Consider the following 24,456-nt stretch of genomic DNA (forward strand, 5'->3'; position numbering starts at 1 on the left):
TTCATTTGTCATTATCAGAAGAGCTTTGTCACATCTGGAAAACTGGAAACGCATTTCTAGTTTGTAATGTTTACCCCGTTTCCTTCAATATCAGAAAGAATTCCCTTTAAATTTTACATCTAGAGCAAATCGATGGTTTGATTCAGTACTGTTGTACGCAGGCAAATACTAGGTATTACTTCGATAAGATAACTTTTTGTAGTGGCAAACACTGCTTGTGAACAGCAGACTGCTTTTCCATTAATAATCGACAACCCTAAAAACACATCTGTAAGGATTTGGTACAATTAGAATCCCCCAAAAAATCATGAAAATATACTCTTTACCATCCCTAAATGCCTATGCTATGGCCATTTCCAACTTTAACAATTTCAGCCATTTTCAGCATCTCTTCCCAGCAATAGGGCATAGTAAGATAAACAAATTGTCTGGTAAGGTTGCAACTTTGATACCAAAACCATCAACTGTGTAAACCATCAACTGTGGAAATACCACTTGGAGTGTTCAAAGATGGAATAGAGGTGTCGATTATCAAATCAATTAAAATTTTACAAATGTTACCCATGTTACTTTGTTCAATGATGGAGATCAAATCAGACCGCGGTAATGGACGTACATACAGATGTAGATTTTTGAAGAAAAGATTGACATACCCAACAATTGGAAATATTAGGCATCTTATCTTATGTATGAGCTAGAGTTACTGCCGAATTAAGATTACTGTAATTCCTAACCATGGATGGAATAATGGATCTGAATTGTGATCAGGAATCAACCCAGCAAAAACATTGTTTTTGTGTTAATTTGTCTCATACACTTCAATGTCATAATTAAAAATGACCAATTTACCTAGTTTTAATCTGGATAAATAGTGTATAACAGCCAAATGGCTTAAATTTCAAAACAAAACCCCTGTACATGTGCTGTACATGTGTTATTAATAGCCAATACAAATACTGAGTGCATACAGTTAGAGTGAATCCATGAATCATTCTGAACAGATGTGAACACACATCACATCTAATTTATCTCTGACTCTGTGTCATGTCATGAAGACAACACTTGCAACCATGTTAGTTGTGATTCTTGAAACTCAGAATGTCTCTGTTCATGGAATCAACCGGAATCCACGAAGTCTCGCCAGTCTGTCCTTCCGGCAGAATCTTAAAGTACAGCGGAGTTCCAACTGCTGTCTGCTGGAGGTTGGCACCAAGTAGACTCGTAAACATGATAAGGCTTAATTTTTCAGCTAATTTCTTGAAGGCCGCCGACATATATCTCTGCGAAAACATAAAAACAAAAGAGACGAAAACAAGAGAGCTCCATGGCCAAAAAACAACTTTGTATAAACAGATTTGTTAGGAAATATCTTGTTTTGACTATTGCTAGTAAATAACTAGCTTTGACTATTGCTAGTAAATAACTAGCTTTGACTCCCATAGAAGCTATAGACACCCTCAGACGACTAGGCTGGTTCTGGAGGAGCTAAACATTTGCCCCCCACCCCCCTATCTTCAACATGAGGGTGACCCCCTCGTCCTAAAAAAAACGAGGTTCTTCTCATGCACTACTCCATCCCACAGCATTTCGTCTGTCTAAGATTTGGGGAGTATAAGCTAATTTTGCATCTAGGTTTACCTAGCAACTTCACTGCTGAGTTTTACTGTTGAATTTTATTCGCTGAATTTTATTGCTGAAGGGGTACCTAGGACCGCATAAGGATCATCCCATCTTGGTTTTAGACCTGAGTGTTGTAAAATTTTATAAATTATTTGCCCTAGCACAATATTTACAGCATCCTGAACCTAATTTTGCTTTTTTTTTGTACCGCTTCAGTCAAAGCCATACAATATGTAAAAAGAGAATCTGATATTAAATGTAAGTTTACTTCTGCAAGGTCTGCAGTTCATGGCAGCTATAGCCGTTGAATCTCCAAAAGCCTACAGACTTCCTGACATACCTGACCAGTAAAGTATTTACCCTGATCAGAATCAATAATGTTTCATTTCATCTGGAATGATGTTTCAAACCAGCATATTAGCCATAAAGGCAGCAAAGCCTTTCTTTGTGAGGAAAACCTTTACACCAAACGATAAAATTATAAGTTATAATTGTAATATCTTGATAACCCTTGCATTTAGGTAAGGTTATAAAGTCACTCTGCAATTCACAAAACAGCCCTGAGGTGTTCTGCTTATAACTGATAGAATTTGGGTGTCGAATTGTGGTTTTGACAAGTTACGCATCCGCAAACAATTTCTTTTGCTTGTTTCCTAAAACCCCTCGCCCACCAATTTGCCTTAAAATGTGAACACATTTGAAAAACGCCTAAGCGTCCGACACTGTGTATCTGTGTGACCAAATAAGGAAAAGACTTTTGGATTTACAAATTGGTGTTAAAATTCCCAAATATTGTCATTTGCCAATTTGCAACTATTTTCAAATCATTCTCATTTCTCCTTTCTGGAGCATTGAATTTGAAAATCATCTTCTCAGCTATGTCTGTGAGCTGTTTGTCACCATAGATGACACTTCTGAGCAGTAAGAGTTTCTCTGCCGTTCATGCGGCTGGCAACCGTAGCTGCCTGGTCAGCAAGGTATTCCCTTTAATCTCACTAGAATCTCCCTTCAGGTGGGCTTTTACCGCAACCTGTTCCCGGGACATCTCAGGAAACCTCTCTGCTGCCAACCTGCTCGAGATATATGCACAGCTCCACAGGCATAACAAAATATTAAAATATAAATGTTAGTTTTGTTACTAGCCAATTCACATGTTTTTGTGATTTTGCCTTTCATTTCCCTTTTGTCCACAAAGATACACATCATTGTAACAAATTGGAATTTTTAAGTGGCAAATTGTCTAAGAACACTTAATATTTGTATAATATCTATACAGTCACAATCATGGCTGTTTGGAATTGCTTCAGACAGACCAAGTTATTTAGCTGGATTTGATGGTGTGCCTTTTTCAATGTCATACGAGCAGCTCTCTCTAAAGATAATAAAGCATAAACAGAATATGGCAGATAATGATTATCTTTTTGACCAAGCAAGGCCAAATACACTGCCTGAATCACTCGTAAACAAGGCCCCAGCTTTGTAAAACAAAGTCAAGTTGTTGTGAATAATACCCATACAGTACAGGCTTATTTCTATCTTCTTGTATTAAAACAGATGTCATATAACCCCTTTGTTTGTTTACATACAATGTAAAAGACTTTCTGTGATTAATCATGTCAAGTGCAGGAGCTTCGCATAAGGCTTCTTTAAATCCCTCAAAAGCTATGTTAGCTTCAGGAGTCTAGTTAACTGAGTCTTGGGCCTTTGGATTACCTTTTAACAAATTGTTTAAGGGTTGTGATTTTTCTGCATACCCTTCAATCCAATTTCGACTGTAATTACATAAACCCAAAAAAAGAAGAATTCTCAGCTCTTGAATAGTTGTTAATAGATGTTTTTTTTAACTGCCTCATTGCGACTAGGTGTTTTTTTGTCTTTTACCCTGCGATACACTTTGAATTTGGGTCAAAGATTACTACTGTTACTTCTTTATTGTACAAGAAATCAAACAGCCTGACGAGACGTTCATGTTCAGTTTTGTCTTCTGAACAAATCAAAATATCATCAATATATTGAATGATGACTGATGTTAAATCAAAATCTTTCAAATGTCTTTGATGTCTTAAATGTCTTTTGCAAAGACTGCTGATACCAGGTTGACCTTAATTGTAAAAGTAAATAATGATAGAACTTCTTTTACAATAGGTACAGACCAAAATCCATTAGTCATATCAAACACTGTAAACCATTTGTGTTCCGGTTAATCAAGCTTAAAATTGTTGATGAGTCAGACACAAGAGGTCTTATCTTATCAATGTATTGGTTTGCTTAGCTACTCTATAATCAACTGTGAGTCTCCATGATCCATAACTGCCATATTACATTTCAATTTCTGAATTGCAAATCTGAATTCAAATTAATCAACACATCCAAACCATGTAATGGCTGAATTACGTCACCTACTAAATCGCAACAGTGACTACACGTGGGACAAACTGAAAAATGAGAGGAAGATCTAAACATCATGGATGAGTTCACATTTATGTTACGAACCCCTGTTTAAAATAGGCTTGTTGGAAAAGGGTTAGGCAACATAAATGACACGTGACACTCACTCACACATCTCATTTCCCCTATTGTCGACAGGTGATTAAACTTAAATTATACTTAAACCAAAAAAAACTTAACACAGAGAAACATCAAAATAAAAATCAAGTTATCTCGATTGGCCAACATCATGACGTACACAGAATTCACAGCTGCATACCGCACAGCAAAGCTGCTGCCTAGGCCATAACACCGAGTTTCTCTGAGAAAAGTCAAACTTTCTCCTGTTGCTTCTGTAACATGAAGTTTCGTTTCTGATGTTAAAGAAACTTCTGTAAGAAAATCAGATGGAAAGATTGTAATCTCTGCTTCTTATCAATGAGAAAATAAAATATGTATTTAAAATATGGACCCTAACATATAGAATAGGCCACACATAAGCACTCTCAAAGCTTTAACGAGAGAAGAGAAAAGCTTATCGTTGTTTTGTTTTTGTTTCAGCAATTGCTGGAAGAACAGATACAGCGCCTCTCAAACCCCCTCCTTCGCTCACACAAACGTTCGGTGATTCTTCAACACTGTCATTTATCTTTCATTTACAACTTGCAAATTCATTCCAAATCACTTACTGTTGTACCTTCCTACATCAAACCAAACCTAAAGGATTTATCCAAACATCTCTTTTAGCTCTATCGTCAGTTAAATGTTCACTACTCAAAGTTTCACCAAGAACTTCTTAAAACTTTTTCTGTCTGCTCATGACAGATTGACTGAAACTATGTTGAACCCATCTCTGACCAATAAAGAAAAATAAATCTCTTTCAGAGCTTCCAAACAGTTAAAACTGATCATGGATTTAACATTCCCTACTTCCTTTGACCATCATAAACTTACTCCACTTACTCTAACCTTCATACACTTACTTTGAGCCCTCAACTCTATGAAAAACAGCACACTGTCTTTCACACACACACCATTCGTATCTGAACATAATTTTATTGAGCATATTTTATTTAGTTAACAAAATGAGAGTTGAAACACTTTATCCTTTATTTTACCCATCAAAATTTTAGAGAAATATTCTGTGGTTGAGTACGCTCCTGTGGAGCTTAATGAAATAGTCCTTTTATCAGACAGTTGATAGCAGCTGTAATCTTAACACTAATTTGGAAGATTCAACCACAAACTTATAATCATGTCCCTTAACTGTTATGTTTATACATGGCAAATTTCGAAAAACAACTTCCTTAAACATTGTACAATTAAATGGCACACATCATATATATCATGGTATAACTGGCATTTGCAAAGGCAGATCTTCATTGCCAAGCACAGCATAGAAGTAGCAAAACCAAAATACAATACTCATCTGAACTCACGAAGGACATGATTTACCCTTTTTACAAACACCATTGTCTGTGTCAAAATCTGAAACTGGTTGTATCGATGTCACTACCAGTGTCGCATGTATCGATGTCACTACCAGTGTCGCATGCATTTAAAATCTGGTAAAACCGACGTAATTTGCTTTTGATCAACAAAGAGTTGTAACTTAAACATAAGCCATTTTAGATTTTAGTTTATTTTCAAACTGAGCTTTTAACTTTTGACTATCTATCTTATAACCCCTTCAGCATTCCCTCCATAACTTCTTTATCTCTGTTATGTTTATCTTGATTTTACATTTTCACTTTTCAATTTCTACATTTAGGCAAAGTGACAAAAATCCAAGGGATACGCTTCGATTCTTGGGTTCTCATTTTTTTAAAATTTTACACGTTTTTTAACTCTTTAGATACGTCTTTCATATGTCTTTACTTTTGTCTTGGAAACTTAAAGACCGCCCAACATACTTTTGATGTTATATTTATATTTGATGTTATATTTGCAACTGAATTTTTCTTTTTCCTCTTGTTTGATCTTAAAGTGCTCTTTCAGCTGTTGTTTTAGCTTTTTAATTATATCATCTAGCTTGATTTCAGTCTCTGACTGCTCCATTATCAAAGTAATATAATCTGACCAGTAGACAAGCTACCAAACACAGTACGTACTGAATTTTCCAAAATGTCAGAACAGAACACACTCACTTTTGCTTTTGCTTAAGTGGATGAGTCAGGAGAGAGGACACCGGACCAGCCGAGGTTAACCCTCCGTCTTCACTCGCGGCTTGGAGTCAGAAGCCAGTGGTCTGGAAACATTTACATCTGGATGTGCGAGAGAAAATCCCGACTCCTCGTTCGGATAGAGACAACAAAACTTGTTATTCTATCCTGCCGACTACGCCAAACTGTTAGATCTGGTCTCCACACCACAGACAAAATAAAAAACGATCCAGCCCCGGACACCAGATCACGTCAGAAAATATACGTTTACTTTGTTAAAGCATCTGTCAGATACAGAACTGATCAATCGTTGCTAGAGGAGAGCATAAACAGAGGCGTAAACAGAGTCGTGAGACGGAGGTTTTAGATGATAAAAATAGAACAGAGTTTTATTGATGACAGTTAGTTTCAGTTGCATATGCCTCAATGTTCAAACCTCGTCTAACCAGGAATACAGCATGCACCTTGTTATATCCAAATTTGCTCAGCTGCATCATCCCTTAGACCTTGGGCTTTCATAAACATTCTCTTTATCTATCTTGTTTACACACAGACAGAACAGCTCCATGAAACTTTCAAATGTAAAACTGAACCACCAAGAGACATATAAAATATAGAAATACAATGAATTAATGAATGATATGATAAAATACAGAAATATAATAATGAAAAAATGAATAAAAAACAATAATGAATAAATGAATTAATAAACAAAAATGTAATAATAAAAATGATAATAATGAAATTGATAATGATAAAATAATATTAAATAATCAAATAAAATAATTAAATGGATAATAACTAATGATTATAAAATGATTATGATGATTATGTAAATAAATGATTAAACATTAAAAAAACACAATAATAAAAACATTCTGCACGTGAGGATCTAAGGTACGATCCTTCACCGCTAAGAGTTCTCCTAAATAGCAGTAAAAGTTCTTCTCCTAAAACCTATTTACAAAGCTGCTGAGGCCAACTTGTACTAAAGCTAGGATCTTTTCGCAAAGATTATGAATGTAATTTGAGATAAGATAAAATCATTAAGTGTGTGTTGTCTAGGGATGGGTATTGTTTGGTTTTTTTTCGATACCGGTGCCAAATCGATACTTTTAAAACGGTTCCGGTGCCTAAACGGTGCCTAAAGCGGTACTTTTAAAAAAAGAGTTGCAGAAAGATGGTAGATGAAAGTACAGCATAAAACACAATGAAAATTCTTCTCTGTTTGTCATTTGTTTATTAATGATTTGCCTAAAGCAACATCATCTTTTAAGACCTGCATTCTTGATCTCTTTTTTATGAAATTTTTGATTTGTGAATTAAATAAAATCTTTTCAACACTCCACTTTGAGCTCAGAAAAATGTTCTAAGATTGGTTGTTAATAATCTGTTCAATGATTGGTTAAGGCCCGCGCGGCTGCTAGAGAACTTTAGAGAAAGTTGCGCAATTGTGTCTCATAGTGTGGCTAATTAAACACACTTGGCAAATAGAGCAATAAAATACAGCGTCTTTTTCTCTTTATTTGGATCGACTGCTCATGCGAAATCCTCTTCGTGAAGTGCACTTCAATGGCGCAAAACGGCATTTGGAATTCACCCAAAATATTTTCTTATCGGCTTGTAAAACCATTCACGTTTTGACGCTTTCTGCTTGTCTCCGATGAACTTGACACTCGTGACTGCCGCGGGCCATCTCAGGCCAATATCAGCCGAAGAACTAATAAAAACATTAGTGAGGTAATACGTTTTAGCAAATTCTCTGAAGGAATGTTACCATATAAAATATTTAATAGAAGAACAATGTCGCACACCTGTTAGTTCCGGTTAGGTGCGTTGGATGAAGAGACAACGAAGTCCACCAAAAATTTGTGAAAAGGGGAATATCCCGCACACTATTAAGTTTCAAAATTATGCTTTTTGCAAGTTAATTATGTGCGGGATATTCCCTTTTTTATAAACCATATAAAATATAAAATAAGCTGCCGTCAGATCAATTGCGGCATTCACGCGCTCCTCTGAGGATCTCATTTTCCAAATTGTTCTTTTAAGTCAGAATATAAAAATAACCTGGACATATATTCATACAAAATTTGTTCGATTTGTTTTATTAGGGATGTGCAGATGAGGATTTTTTCACATTTTAAGCTTATTAAACACAGCGCATATTTTAAATGACAATATATTTGGCAAAGAAGTTTAAAAGTTGGCTATTTAATCTTTAACATTAGATTATTTAATATTTCCATTTATTAATAAAATTAATTTTTAAAATGTTTGTTCATTATTACTCTTAACGAAAAACTCAACTCCAATAAAATAGTAGCTCCAATGACAAACTTGCTTATATTGCTTGTTTATTAATAAAACGATTTCGACGGATGGTATCTGCGTTAAAACACAAATAAATGAAAGATTTAATTGACATCATTTTCATTACTACGAATGCTTATTTGTTCTTTTTTTTTATTATTAAAACAGAACAACAAAAAAATGTAAAATGACTCGCTTATATTAAACCAAACGTTTAACAAAAACGAATAGACGGAAAAAATTATATCCGCCATATAACATAAATACATCTAAGATCCTTAGATTTTTCAAAACAAATGATTGATAAAAAAATGGAAACCAATATAAAACTACAATAAACTTGAATCCTCTGTATTATCAAATCTTTCCGACTTTCCCATTCACGTGAATTTTGTAAGTGAGGAAATTATTTACACCATATGAGTGCAGTATAATTTAACTAGCGAGTGTGCTGTGCTTGTGTGATTATGCTTTTTGCGCTACTGAGAGCAAAATACTTCAGTCAACCGTTCATGCATTAAGAGGCACCGAAATGAGGCACCGAAATCTGTGTTCTGATTCGGTCCGGTAGGTACCGCCCATATAGGCTTCGGTGCCATAATGGCACCGCGTTTCGGTACCCAACCCTAGTGTTGTCTAATGATTGTAGTCTTAGAATTTAAGACTAGTTGTTGCCAGTCTTTCTCATGAAGATTTTATTAAATGTGTTAACTGGCACTGAAGATCGATGATGTCACTATTGCAATGTAAAGGACGCACAGACAGAAATAAGCAGAGAAATGGCCAATTTCTTTGTCCGTATGTACATACAGTAATGTGTTGAATCTGCAAGAACCTCAGTGGATGAATAATGTTGTTAGGGCTGTCATGGTGAGAAAATGTTTCTTGTGACTTTGGGTGGTTTAATAGCACAATATGGTAAACATTTAATTTATCCTAAAATAAGCTGTGTTGTTGAGTTGTTATTATTATGTAAATGATGGAAAAGGTATTATTACGTAGCATATATTGTTAAAACAAATGCATTTATTTATCCGTAAATGCAAAACAATGAGGAACAACAGGTGCAATGAATACTCAAGGTAGGCTAAATGCCTTTTCATCTTTATAAAAAGCTTAAGACTTTTCATTTTATCTTATATTTAAGTTAAACATACAGTATATCACCAAATGAAAATGGGCTAAATAAATAGGTTTACCTATTTGAATTTGCAGAGCCTCAACATAAAAATCTTAATGAAGTAAAAATTAGCCAGTATTTGTATTATTATAACTGCACTGTGCAAAACTAATGCAATGCGAAAAGCATATTTATGCGGGGAATTTTTAAGGAATATATTAATGTTATATATAGAAAGTTATAAAAAAAATTATTACGTTTTGAATGTTGCTAAATAATTGTGTTTATTGAGGCATATTTTGTGTAATATAATTTTGTATTTCTTTTATTTTGATGTCAGTTTCAGTTTGGGTGTTGACTTTTTACTTTTTAATGTGCAATGGGCATAATAAAATACTCTCTTAACTCTAGATTTCTTTAACCTGTATTATGCATGCATGAAAAGTAAAATAAGAGGGCAATGCAGAATCTCCAGTCATGACTAATCAAGTCATTAAATGTGTTGTGTTGTGTAGTGCACTGACTCGTCTTTATGTTTCGTTAAGTTTGTGCTCCTTTCTGACTGTTAAAGATTAAAATCTGCTCCCGTCACAAGAAACCTTCCTTAAGTATGTTGTGTCCAGTTTTCGAATGTTTTAGCAAGTCGTTAGTGTGTCCCCATCTTAAGAAATTGGTAAAAATCTTAAGCTAAGAGTAAAGATGGGCTTGACCTTGTTGCTATGGAGGATGTCATCAAGATTACTTACTATGGCCACAGTGATTGGCTGATAGGTGATGGGTCTCTGTTAGTGATGTAATCATAGCTATATTATAAGTAGTATAAGTAGTATCATGATGTCATATTTGAATAAAGATTTTTAAATAAAAACGTCATTTTTAAATAAAGATGGTAAAAAAGTATTAATAATTAAACAAGTAAATGTTAATCTAATGTACAGCCTCTTACGATACGTTCACACGGGGCGTAAGCGTTAACGCTTCCCATTTACTATTAATGGGTGACGCCATTGCGTTGCTTATTTGAATTGTGGATCCGTCGGTGCCGCGTTACTGCCGTTGCTCATGGCAAAAGTTGAACATTTCTGAACTTTTCTTTTTTTTTTATAGTGCAAACACAGAAAGTGACTCTATTTACATGTGGTAAATAACAATGAATAGAACAAAACAGAAAACAGAAAAACAGATAAGACAAACAAATAATAAATACAGCCATTGCCCATACATATCATGTTGTAAGTATATGTGTCTAGAGAATGAGGGGTTATTTAGAGTAATGCATACATGTTTAACAGTAGATAATCCAATTAATAGATACATTTAGATAAATTCATACGGTTAGAATAGAGGAAGGAAGATATAAAAATTTATACAACAGTTCTTTCTGGTTGATACACATTCAGACACACTTACCCCTGGAGGCATCCCCAAAGTGTCACCGCAGTGACGCAGCACGAGTTCCCTCGAAAAGGAACTGTAACAATGTATCTTAAAAGGTAACACAATGTAACTTTGCTCTCACTTGAAATGTGTCCCCAGATTTAGTCCTTGAATTTGAGGGTATTGGACCTGGAAAGTCCTTGAAAGGTCCTTGAATTTGAAGTTAACTAAGGTGTGGGAACCCTGCTAGCAGCAGACAAAGGTGAAAATGGCACACACTTTTAGATGACATTTTCTCATGTTTTTGGAGTGGCTACCTTCAAATGGCCACAATTCCCCAAATATTATCAGATTTCCATGTGTTACACATTGTTGGAAAGCTTTCAGAATCTGTGAATAACTCAAAATGCCCCAGATCCGACTTGTGTCCCTACTTTCCGTGATTGGTCACATACAGTAAGGAAAATAAGTATTTGAACACCCTGCTATTTTGCAAAAAAATCCACTGTACTGTTGGAGCAATCATTAGAAAAAGGAAGATGCTAAACATGACTGTCAATCTCCCTCGGAATGGGGCCTCATGCCAGCTCTCACCTTGTGGGGTCTCAATGATCCTAAGAAATGTGAGAAATCAGCCCAGAACTACACGGGAGGAGCTGGTCAATACAGTGGCGGAACTAGAATTTTTTTAATGGGGTGGCCAGGGGGTGGCCAAAGCTACTTTAGGGGGTCCATAGTCCATAAAAGAAAATGACATGTAACCATGTATCAAGAAAGCATAAATGAATCTTTTGATCGCATTACATGTAAACATAATAAGGGTGAATTTTAAATCTTTCTACTGTATTTCTTACATCTGATTTACTGTCTGTTAAAGGGATTCACCCAAAAATGAAAATTCTGTCATCACTCACCCACCCCTATGTGGCTCTAAACCCGCATTTTATTTTAATAAACACAAAAGAAGATATTTTGATAAATGATGGTAAGCACACAATTAATGGTATATCCATTGAATTCCATTATGTTGTTTTTATTCCTACTATGGAAGTCAATGGTTAACAGCTGTGTGCATACCATCATTTATCAAAATATCTTATTTTGTGTTCATAAGAAAAAAGAAATTCGTACAGGTTTAGAACAACATAAGGATGTAAAAATGATGACAGAACTTTCAATCTGTGAACTATCCCTTTAATGAAGCAAAAGATCAGGAAATCAAAACTCCATGATAAACCTTAAACTTACTTCAAATAGAATAGCTCAACACAAAGGATGTTTGGATTAATCTTTATTTACGAAGATACAGAAGATGCAAACGTTTTCTTTTTTTCTTTTGCTATTTAATTAACTTTAATGACAGAGAGACTTCAACAGGTTAGGCTAACACCGAATCCAATAAAATGTTTATTCGTTTAAGACGTACAGTAACCAAATGTTTAGTATGAAAATCACCAAGACAGCTATTTTGACATATGAGCATTTCTCCGTTTAAGCCAAAAAGACGCGAATATGAAGTCGTTTAAGCTCTGCCTGTGCACGCGCACTATCGGATATGCGCGTCGCGCTTTCAAGTTCAATGTGGCAATCCAGTTGAATTAACAATCATACAGTAGCGTATAAAGATCACATCAAGAATGAAAACATGGTGCTGGGTTTGGTTGTAAAAAGAATTGGCAATTTTAGACTTTATTCAGTCCACAAGACAATTACCACACTTCCAGCATATACGGTGAAAATAAATCTTACATTACAAAAAAAACTTACATTATTTTACAGATTCCAAGCATTATGTAGACATGCCATTTATCTTCTGATGGTATGAAAAGTATTCGTTAAGTTACAGTAATTTTTCTGACGCGTTTTTGAAAAGACGTCACTGATGGAGAGATAACAGTACGCGCATTATGTATATTTTCTTAATTTTGTGAAAAGCACAACATTCAGTTTTATAGACACACAAAAAATGACACTTGAACGTTTTAAATGATGTATAAATCATATCTGTATGTCCAAAATCAGCAGAGTAATCCAAGTCTCTTTGCACAGTGATTGAAAAATAAAGAGTTTGCGCAGCGACCGCAGGGAGGGTTAATATTCATAATGTTTGTTTTTAACAATGTGCTGCGCTGCCACACGTCAAAAATAAACAGCGATTAGGTGAAAGTAGCGCATTAAATTTGGGGTGGCACACGGGGTGGCCAGTGACATGCCAAGGGTGTCCAGTGCCACCCTGGACACCCCTCTGGCTCCGCCACTGGGTCAATGGCCTGAAAAGAGCTGGGACTACCGTTTCCAAGGTTACTTTTGGTAATGCAGTAAGACGTCATGGTTTGAAATCATGCATGGCATGGAAGATTCCCCTGCTTAAACCAGCACACGTTCAGGCCCATCTTAAGTTTGCCAATGACCATTTGGATGATCCAGAGGAGTCTTTGGAGAAAGTCACGTGGTCAGATGAGACCAAAATATAACTATTTGGTCATAATTCCACTAAATGTGTTTGGAGGAAGAAGAATGATGAGTAGCATTCCAAGAACACCATCCCTACTGTGAAGCATGGGGTTGATAGCATCATGCTTTGGGGGTGTTTTTCTGCACATGGGACAGGGCGACTACACTGTATTAAGGAGAGGATGACCGGGGCCATGTATTGCGAGATTTTGGGGAACAACATCCTTTCCTCAGTTAGAGCATTAAAGCGGCTGGGTCTTCCAACATGACAATGACCCGAAGCACACAACCAGGATAACCAAGGAGTGGCTCTGTAAGAAGCATATCAAGGTTCTGCCGTGGCCTAGCCATTCTCCAGACCTAAACCCAATAGAGAATCTTTGGAGGGAGCTCAAACTCTGTGTTTCTCAGCGACAGGCCAGAAACCTGACTGATCTAGAGAAGATCTGTGTGGAGGAGTGGGCCAAAATCCCTCCTGCAGTGTGTGCAAACCTGCTGAAAAACTACATGAAACATTTGATCTCTGTAATTGCAAACAAAGGTTACTGTACCAAATATTAAAATTGATTTTCTCAGGTGTTCCAATACTTATCTGCAGCTGTATCATACAAATAAATAGTTAAAAAAATCATACATTGTGATTTCTGGATTTTTTGTTAGATTATGTCTCTCACAGTGGACATGCACCTACAATCGCAATTTCAGACCCCTCCATGATTTCTAAGTGGGAGAACTTGCAGAATAGCATGGTGTTCAAATACTTATTTTCCTCACTGTATGTTAAGAGTATGGTAAAGTTAAAAAAAATTGAAGAAAATTATCTGTATTTGTAATTAATTTATTAATGCATTAAACATGTTTGAATATAGTTTTAGTGCTTATTTTTGTTTTCACACCACCCAGTGTCACCCCTCTTAAATGTTAGTCTGGAGCCCTGCCCTAGTCGAATGGTAATTGTTTCTCATGGGGACATAAGGTATTTTCAACATGTACAGGGTTAAGTGATATTTTTGCTCTCTAAATCCAGAATGTCAGTGTTTTTCTCCGACCACACGCATGTAAAATTCCTGGCCGAATTACCTACTGTTTTTTGACAAACTCCAAGGTTGTCGGGTAATTTATTTGCCATCCGAAGCCGCGTCTGCAAAAGAGTTTCTGCACATGAAAAGCCAAAAAGCACCGTATGGTCACTGATTCTGCATCAGCGAAGTTTTTTTTGCATACATTTACACATTCATAACTGAAATGATGAAAACTATAGTTCACTCCACTGCAGATGAAGGTCCTTTGAAGTAAAGGTTTGCTCTTCTGAGCTTCACCTTGTTGCAGACGTCTGTGGCATGACAAGGAGACCCCACTGGAGGTGTTTTCTACGCGGCACAGTGGAGGAGGCTCCATCATAATCTGGGGTGCTTTTTCCTTCAATGGGAAGATGGAGCTTCAAGTTGTGCAGGGGCATCAAACGGCGGCTGGCTATGTGGACATGTTGCAGCGGGCATCCGTCTTGACTGAGGGCCCTCGTCTGTGTGGTAATGACTGGGTCTTTCAACAGGACAACGCTACAGTTCACAATGCCCGCCTGATGAAGAGCTTCTTCCAGGGAAATAACGTCACTCTTTTAGACCATCCTGCATGTTCCCCTGATCTAAATCCCATTGAGAACATTTGGGGAAGGATGGCAAGGGAAGTGTACAAAAACATATATATTCTTCCTTCCGGGTGACACTTCACTGCATTCTGTGTCTGTTCTCCTCTTTACCCATAGTAGAGCACAACATTGGTGGAGAATGCGGGCAGGAGACCCCAGGCACGATGATTTCGGTGAGACAGCCCCTCTTGCTAATGTGGGGAATGTCATCGGTCATGTAGCCAAAGTGTTGGTGCGCCAACAACAGCTAGCAGAAAGGCTTGTAGTTGGACAAACCTAGGTGGCAGAGGAACTGGTGCGTCTTCATACAGACCACACCAGGACCCACTTAGCAGATGGCAGGCCCCAGGCACCACCCACAGCACTTCCAAGGATGACTGAGCAGGATGACCCATAAGTTTTTTTGCACACATTTGAAGTTGTTGCAAGGAGAGGAGGCTGGTAAAAATCAGAGTAGGCCCAGAAGTTAGCACCCCTTCTCACTGGGGACCCCCAACGAGTCTACTTCTACTTTCCACCACCCCACCTGGATAACTATGATTTTTTTGAAGAAAGAGATCCTGGCTCAGGTTGGACTCTCCCGTGTCTGTGCTGCCCAAAAGGTCTATGATGCGCAGGTACCCATCCGCATGCAAGCAGCCCAACTGACTCGACTCATCAAGCTTTGGTTGTTGTCAGATGATGTCACCCTGACTGAGATTGTAGAGGAGGTCACTGTAGACAGGCTGTTACATGCTCTACCCCGCCCACACAGACATATGGCTGGACTACAAAATCCACGAAATTTAGCGGAGGCAGTGGAGCTGCCTGAGGCTGCGGTGGCAAGGAATTCAGGAGAAAGAGCTGCCGCATTCCCCCAGAGGGCTACTGGGACCGACAAGGGTGGAACAGTACCCACAAGCCGGTGAACCTTGCAAGCCCTTCTCGGGCACCTGCACAGAATGAGCCAATGCCAACTGACCCATATCCCCCAGAAGCCCAAGCCTGGATGGCAGGATGCATTTTGCACCATAACATCCTGGTTGGAGCACCGGAAGAGGAAGTATGGGTGAACAGTAATCGAGTTTAAGCAATTCTAGACACAGGCAACAGCGTCAGCCTTATCCAAGCCCAGCTTCTTGAAACTGCAAAGCCTGGCCGGTCCCTCCTCCCAATCACCTGCATCCATGGTCACACAAAGTATGTGTCGGCCCAAACTTGTAGACAGGCACATCCACCCAGCTTTTGTGGAGCGTGTGCATTCACAAGTGAGACGTGCTCTCTGATGTGGGTATGTGTGATTTGAAATGATAAATACGTGTCCTATCAAGACTTCACTTGGCTTGTTTGTTAGTGGAAGGCCAGTATTATGATAGTCAACTATTTTATATCAAAGGAGTTACATTTTTATTGTTTTGGTGGAGACGAATTTAAAGGGGTGGTTCAATGGTATTTCATGCATTCTGACTTATTAACACAGTTATAGAGTTGTTTCCTCATGCTAAATCACTTATTTATATGGGCACTTCTCCCGGAAAACCCTGCCCACCCATCAATCAGCGGGAGATGCTAGAACTTACATCACAAACATCACATCTTGCGACACAGCTTTGTTCAATTTCAAAATTCAACAATGGCATGAAAGAAGAAGTGTGGTTTTGGATGTAAGGAAAAGAAAGCCAGCCTTATGGAAATCATGGATATAGTTTATTATCCGGGGTAGCAGCGGAGTTTTGCGTGTGTGTTTGATGCGCTGGTTTTCATTGAAAAGTCCCAACCAGGTCATGAGTTGCATGCGATAAGTAAGACTTCTGTCTTGTTGGAAATATGCGCATGCATATTATATACATGACACGAACATGTAGTGAATCATAAGTTATAAGTGTTGTATAGTGTTGCATGACTCATACTCGCTCCTCCTGCGGTAGCAACTCCTCGTACGTTATCGGAAATCATTGGTAAAGCAAATCTTTCTTTTATAAATCTGATTAAACTAAAGACTCTTGGGAGATATAAAGGATGTAATACTAATCTCTAGGTACTCCAGATTAACATCAGAAATGCAGAAACAGTGTGTTATGTGAGTTTTAAACAGAACCCAGTCCCTGAGTATTAAAATAATTGGTTTAGCAGCAGTCTTTCTTTTTTTTTTTTGGAAAAAAAAAGTAAATGATATAGAATGAATGGTATGGGAAACAGAAGCTCTGTAGATGGTTGGGTGTGGTGGGCATAGCAGTAGCTTTTTTACATGTTGTATTATTGTTTACAATGCGTTGAATGGTGCGCTGGGATCGTTTCACTTATTTTTCACTTTATGAAAAATAAAACACTATATTTTGCACTTAAAACTAAATTTCATTGGCTTTGTACTCTTACTCTGCATAATGACAATAAAGTTGAATCTAATCTAAAAAATTTTTATCAGGGTCAGTGTATATCAACAAACTGTCAAAAATGAAAAATCTAGATAATTCTCAGATATTATCTGCAAAAACTCTCACAAGCCACTCCACAATCAATGGGCTTGGATTTTTCTGCTGAGCTATGTGATGAGTTTTTAAATTTTCTTGTTAAGAAGATTGCTGCTGTTAGAGCTAACATATATCTTGCTTCTGTCGATCTATCTATTTTTTCTGTTTGCTCTGCTGTTTTTAGTCAATTTGAACCTGTCTCTCTAACTCTCCTAAGGGATATTACTGCCAAAATGAAATTCTCTGCCTGCCCTTTAGACATCTTTCCATCATATTTTTTGAAAGATTTATTTGATGTTCTTGGTCCTTATATCATGATTATCAGTAATAGCAGTTTGTCCTCAGGAATTGTGCCTCAGAATTTTAAACACGCAATTGCTGGAACCATTGATCAAGAAAACAAATTTGGATGCCTCTGTGCTAGAAAATTTCAGACCTATTTCTAAGCTTCCGTTTCTCTCCAAAATATTGGAGAAAGTTGTTTTTTACAACTGCAGTCTTTTCTAGAGTTAAATGGACTTTTAAATCTTTTCACAGTACAGAAACTGCTCGAATTAAAGTGAATAATGACCTGTTACTTGCTACTGACTCTGGTTATTATGCTGTCCTCATGCTCCTTGATCTCACGGCTGCATTTGATACTGTTGATCATAAAATCCTGATTTCTAGGTTGGATCTTTGTGTTGGAATTAAGGGAACTGTATTGGAGTGGTTTAAATCTTATTTATTTGAGAGAAGTTTTTCAGTTTGCCTCTGGGATTTTAAGTCCTCTTCGGTGCATCTTTCATGTGGTGTTCCTCAAGGGTCCATTCTTGGTCCTATACTTTTTACATTATACTTACTTCCATTAGGCTCGATTTTCAGAAAAGATTAAATGCTTGGATGGCGTTAAAATTTTTTATCATTCAATGAGGGGAAAAGTGAGGTTATACTGTTTAGGCCTGGCGATGCTTGTGAGTCACCAGGTTTAGATTTGGGTGTTTTAGGTTCATATGTTAAGCCTTCTGTAAAGGACTTGGGTGCTATATTAGACAGTGACTTTAAACTGAACAAACAGATCAATCTAGTAGTTAAGTCTATTTTTTTCCAGTTGAGACAACTATCCAAAGTTAAGCCCTTCCTTTCGTTTAGTGACTTTGAGAGAGTTTGCTTTTATTTCTACCCGTCTTGACTAATGTAATGGCCTCTTTGTGGACATTAATCCAACTTATCTATCACGTTTACAGATGGTACAGAATGATGCTGCTCACCTCTTGACTGGCACTCGCAAGCGTGACCATGTTACACCTATTCTTGCATCTGTACATTGGCTTCCCATACGCTTCAGAATAGATTTTAAGATGTTGGTGTTAGTTTTTAAAGTGTTACATGGGTTAGCACCTAGTTATCTCTCGGATTTACTAAAGCCCCACACTCCACTAAGAGCTCTTAGGTCAGCTGACCACACCCTCCCGAGTGTCCCTAGAACCATGCAAAAAAGTAGGGGAGATCGAGCTTTTGCGGTGGCAGCACCAAAATTGTGGAACAGTCTGCCACTAAATTTAAGACAGGCCAAAACTATTGTTTTTTTAATCCAAACTCAAAATTTATAGGGGTGGTTTCCCGGACAGGGATTAGACTAGTCGTAGACTAAAATATATGTAAGAGCTGTCCAAACTGACAACAACTTGCACTGACATATCTTAAAATACATCAGTGCCCTTTGTTTTGTCTTAAAATCCACACAAGTAATGATTTTAGTAAGGCATGTTTGTTAAAATTAGTTATATTTCCTAATTAAACTACTGTAAGGCCTAGTCCTGGTTTAAGCTAATCTCTGTTCCGGGAAACCGCCCCATAGTCTTGCTTTTAATTCAGTTTGGGAGCTGTTCTTTTTTTGTTTCTTGTGTTTTATGGGGACTGTACTGTTGTTCTCTTATTGAATTGAATGTTGTTCTGTGTTCCTTTTGTAATGGTAGTTTTTTATTTTAATTGTTTATTTTACATTATATTTTAAGTTGTTTCATTTTGTCTGTGCCGCACTTTTTAATTTATTGAGTTAACAAAGGCCGTTTTCAGTGTTTTGACACTGACATTGTCATCAGAAAGCTGTGCTTTTCAACACTGGCCACTTTCATCATCTAAGCTGTGTATCTTTAATCAACAATCTGTCATCATTCATATCAGGATGCATTCCATTGACCATGCACGGGACTGTCCTTCATCAATGATGAGCTCTGTGTGACTGTAAGAGATTTCTACAAACACAGGCCGTCCTGTAGGGTTGTGTTGGTTTATTTTAACAGCCTTTAGTGTCCCATGGAAAGGTTCTTTTCTTTCTATATTTTGTCAGACATGGTCCTTTCATTTTCAAATGAAACCATCGTAACCTATACGATAACCTATATTTCGCTGCTACTGAACTGCTGTCACTTTTACATCTACATAAAACATCTATAACAGGTCTTTGCTCTGTTTCCTTCATTTTTTCTTTATAATAGAAATCAGGGTTTGTAAAGATTTTGATGTGCGATCCATATAGTACACCATATTTAGTCCCAGATTTATATCACATGTTCTCATTTACTAGCCTGGGTACCAGCCGATCTTAGCCCCGCTCACAACATTTTGAGGACGGAAGATCGGTCTGGGGTTTCTCCATTGAGGAGCTTCTATGCTAGACCCAAAGCTGGTCGAACCAATAAAATTGTCAGGGTGGGCTTTATATGATGATGGACAGATGATCAACAGTAACGTAATCAACCACGTCACCAAAGAGCGCGTGTGTTGAATCTGTTTACAACGAAATGGCTGCCGCTGTAGAATTCAAAGGTGTGGATTCTGAAATTGAGTCTGTTCTAAAAGATATCGACAGAGCATTGATTTTAAAAGAGGAACAGAGAAACGCGATCAAGGCATTCGTTGATCGGAAAGATGTTTTTGCCATCGTTCCTACGGGATTCGGCAAACGTTTCATTTACCAGCTACCCTCCGATGGTCGCTATGAAGACGGGACATGAAAACCCTATTGTCATTGTTGTTTCTCTCTCTAAACTCTCCAAGTAGCCTCCAGTAAAATTCTCGTAAAAAAAAAGTGTTCGGGCGCCAGACAGGACTTATATATGCAAGCAATATAACATTACATACTAGTACAAAAGCATGAGGGCCAAGTCAGCATCGGTCATGAACCCCTCCTACTCCTTTAGTTCACGCCAGCGAGCGAACGCTGGCCCAATATTGATCCTCGTCCTTCTTTTTATTCTGTCACTCTCCCGTTTTCTCTTTCTGGTCTCCTCCGACAAAACCCTGGGTTTCTTTTTCTTAGTTGCTGCTTCGGCCATGACAAAAACATAAGGAAAATAAATAGTTGCGCTCTCACGTCCGAATTTTAGGAAGTGGAGGAAGTGACGTATGCCGTAAAGCAGATTTTTGTAGTTTTTTGTTTTGTGCTCGGGTTACTACCCGAAACCCCAAGTTTAAAAGTAAGAGTAAAAGCGATATAGACCCCTTCAGGCTATGGTGGACATGTCATTTAAGCTATTTTAAGTTAAAGGGACTTGAAGGGACTTGAAAATATATTATGAAGGTTGAAAATCTACAAAGTGTCACTTTAAGATAAATGCGTTTTATCTTTAAAGGGACGCTTCACCAATTTGCATTAATCTTTGTATAGTTAGAACCCCAGTCATGTTTTTGAATGGTCGTGCCTCAGTTGCCGCTGAGAAAGGAGAAATACAGATTGCAGTGTTGCACTTCCTTCTTTCAATGATGTAAAAATCATCATTTTGCATCATTGAAAGAAGGAAGTCCAATATCTTTGTTGAGCGGGTGAGACTACAAACACCCCTTTTCTCGGTCAAATAGGCACCAAATTCGAAATGTATGTCGACTACAAAAAATGACGCACTTTTAATAAAGATCAATGTTTCTACGGGTGAAATGCTCCTTTAAGCAAGCTTTGACCTTAGCTGAAATCAATTATGTATACACACTGATCACAATAAATCTCTTTGGTTATTGTATGTCTCGTGGTTCTTGATCTTTTACTGTTAGTCAGAAAGCACAGGGTACATCATAAACAGTGGTAAATTAGATAATAAGAAAGATTAATTGCAAATTAATTACAAAAATATTATAAAAATAGTCGGGTTTATAATGACACCTTTTTGATTCTTGAATAAGTCTACAAAGTGTAGGAAGATGTTTGTTACCTTTTGTAAATGTGTGTGTATATCGAATGTAACAAGACATTTATGAGCTCACCTTAAGCTTCAATGAACAGGTAGATAATGAAAGAAGCTTGAGTAGCTCTTTATTCTCCTGGTTGTGTCTCTTTTAGGAGCAGATGGTAAAGGAGTTGGAGACACGAGTGAAGCAGCTTTCTGCGGAGGTGGAGACCGGGAACTTGCTCCGGCAGAAGGTCACACAGGAGAAAGCTGAACTAGAGGTCCATATAGCCTCCATCAGCTCCGAGCTGCAAGAGGCCAACCACAGGTGCGAGAAAAACAGCCATTCACACACAGATACGTCACATCACAGGTGCGGAGATCTAAACGTTGATTAAAGTAAAGATCATCTCTTTGTTTCAAAGCTGCCTATAGGAAACATTTTAGACATTATGTGTGTGCTTCTGACACAAACAGCATCATTATTTTGCTGACTCTTCTTTTGACCAAATTGTTAGCATCGCATGTATCTTTGACAGATAAACTAAGACAGATATATGCTAAAATAAGCTCTCTTTCTCTCTAGCTCTCTCTTGTTGAGCGTTAGTTAAATCGCTCATGATTATAGCTGAAAATGGTTTGAATCATGATTATGTTTTATATCTCCACCCAAACATCAAAATTACCCCATAATTTACTCACCCCTTAAGCCATCTGAGATAGCTATGGCCATCATCTTTCAGACGAACACATTTGGAAATATGTTAGTAAATGTCCATGCCCTTCCAAGCTTTTTAACAATAAAAAACAGGGATCAGGGAACAACTTCTGATTTTAAGAAGACTTTTTTTACACACCGGTCCAAAGGGTTAATAAAGGAATTCTGCTGGTAATGGAAAAGCTTGGAATAGCATAGACATGTACTAAAATAACTACAAATGTGTTTGTCTGAAAGATGATGTTCATGTGTATCTCAGATTGCTTGAGGGTAAATAATTAATAGGGTAATTTTAATATTTGTCTGGGGTATCCCTGTAATGTCTGTCTTAATATTATGTCTTTGTCTCTGTAACATTTATTTGAAGAGTTTGGTTCCAAAACGTGATAAACACCATTTAAAAAAAAGTTACCACCAAAATCAATATTGTATCTTGACAGTATTAAAAAGTAAATTCTTGATTTTACGCAAAATCCAATATCCGCCATGTCTGTCATCTTTTCTCCCTGTTTTCCCAAAACGCGATAACCGCCAGTCCTCCTTCTCTGCAGAATGCAATAAATCCACTCAACAAATCACAGCGCACCATTCCACGCATTGTAAACAAAAACGGCAGCTCGTTTTCCTCATCTACTTTGTGATCAACATACAAACAAAAACAAGGTTTATCATTTATAAGGTTTTAATAGCATTGATAAACCTGTGGTGATTTTCTGTGGCAGGGAAGAAACGTAAGCCATTTTTTATCAGCGTATACCACTAGTCAACTAAATGAATATAACATGGCAAAGATGAATGCATGTTTATATATATATATATCGATTCAATGGATTTATTGCATTTTGTGAAAAAATAATCAGTTTTTATAATAAATCTTTGAAAATCAAATTATGGATTCGAATTTTTAATGTTATTATAACTTAAAGATGTTACAGGGCTCAACATAAAGGACTGCCCGGTGGCCCGGGGCAAGCATGAGAGACATTCGGGCCAGTAAAAACTATTGTCCCTTGCCCGATCGGGCCAGTGCTTCACCCTCTGCCACTAAAATATATTTTTGTCAATATATATTATTTAACATCTTGGAAGCAGACATGTACTTGGGTAAAACACAACATAAGAAACGATGCAATATTTTGCAAAGTTTGCTGTCAGTTTTCAGATAAAGCAGAAAAGTTGGGAGCCTTTTTTCGTTGGAACATGTCTGTTGTATATGTATACAATTATATTTGACTTTTGAATTATTATTTTTAAATATGTGATACGGACGTTTTTTTATTGGGGCCAGTGAAAATTTTGTCAGGGCAAGTGAAAACCCGAACCACTGGCCTGACTGGGCCAGTATAAAACATTTTTTTGCGTTGAGCCCTGTGTTATGTGAAAGTTTGTAACAGAAAATAGTGGTTTTCATCTTCTTTTTTTTGGTATAGAAAACCGAAATTAGTCAAAATGTATTTATTGCATTTTGGAACCAAACTCTTCATATGGTGTTTGTGTGGTTCAGGAACGTTTCCATTCAGAAGGACATTGAGCAGATGAGAGATCATCATGCAGACACGCTGCAGAAACTTGAGAAAAAACATGCGGCTGACATGAGTCACTTTCAGCAGGAGCATGCCATATCTATATCCAAGGTATGTACACCAACACATGCTGTCCTATCTTTCTGTTTTGAAGAAATACTCAGTTGTGATTTGAAGCTCCAAGACTTAATGAGCCCCTTTTATTGCTTTCAACTTTTTACTCTAGTTACAGTTAAATGTAGCCGTATGAACATAAAAGGGATGTGCATAGTTACAAAGCTAGGAGTCCAATTTAAAGAAAGATATTTCCTTTGACAGGAGGCATTTTAATGGACTACAGTTAATGCCTGGATGTAGTTCTACAGTTATTTCCGTGACCTGATTACCTGACAACACATAGATTACCTAGGAAACCAAAACATTTGTTATTTTCGACGAGGTATTTGTTCAAGAGTTCAGTTTAGCAAAGTCAGACCATTAAAAAAACGAAACCGGAATA

The 24,456-nt window shown here is 37.3% G+C and overlaps 1 protein-coding gene across 8 annotated transcripts in view; it reads left to right on the forward strand.

The window, feature by feature from the left end:
- Nucleotides 1–24,456, forward strand: part of cep112 (centrosomal protein 112) — a 272,813-nt gene that overhangs the window by 77,713 nt on the left and 170,644 nt on the right. For all 8 annotated transcript variants that reach the window (XM_073856794.1, XM_073856797.1, XM_073856795.1 and 5 more), the window contains 2 exons: nucleotides 21,890–22,044; nucleotides 23,939–24,068. In XM_073856794.1, coding sequence (XP_073712895.1) covers nucleotides 21,890–22,044; nucleotides 23,939–24,068 — 285 coding nt within the window. The remainder of the gene's footprint in view (nucleotides 1–21,889; nucleotides 22,045–23,938; nucleotides 24,069–24,456) is intronic.

This window comes from Misgurnus anguillicaudatus, chromosome 19 (assembly GCF_027580225.2).
Source record: "Misgurnus anguillicaudatus chromosome 19, ASM2758022v2, whole genome shotgun sequence".
NCBI lineage: Eukaryota > Metazoa > Chordata > Actinopteri > Cypriniformes > Cobitidae > Misgurnus > Misgurnus anguillicaudatus.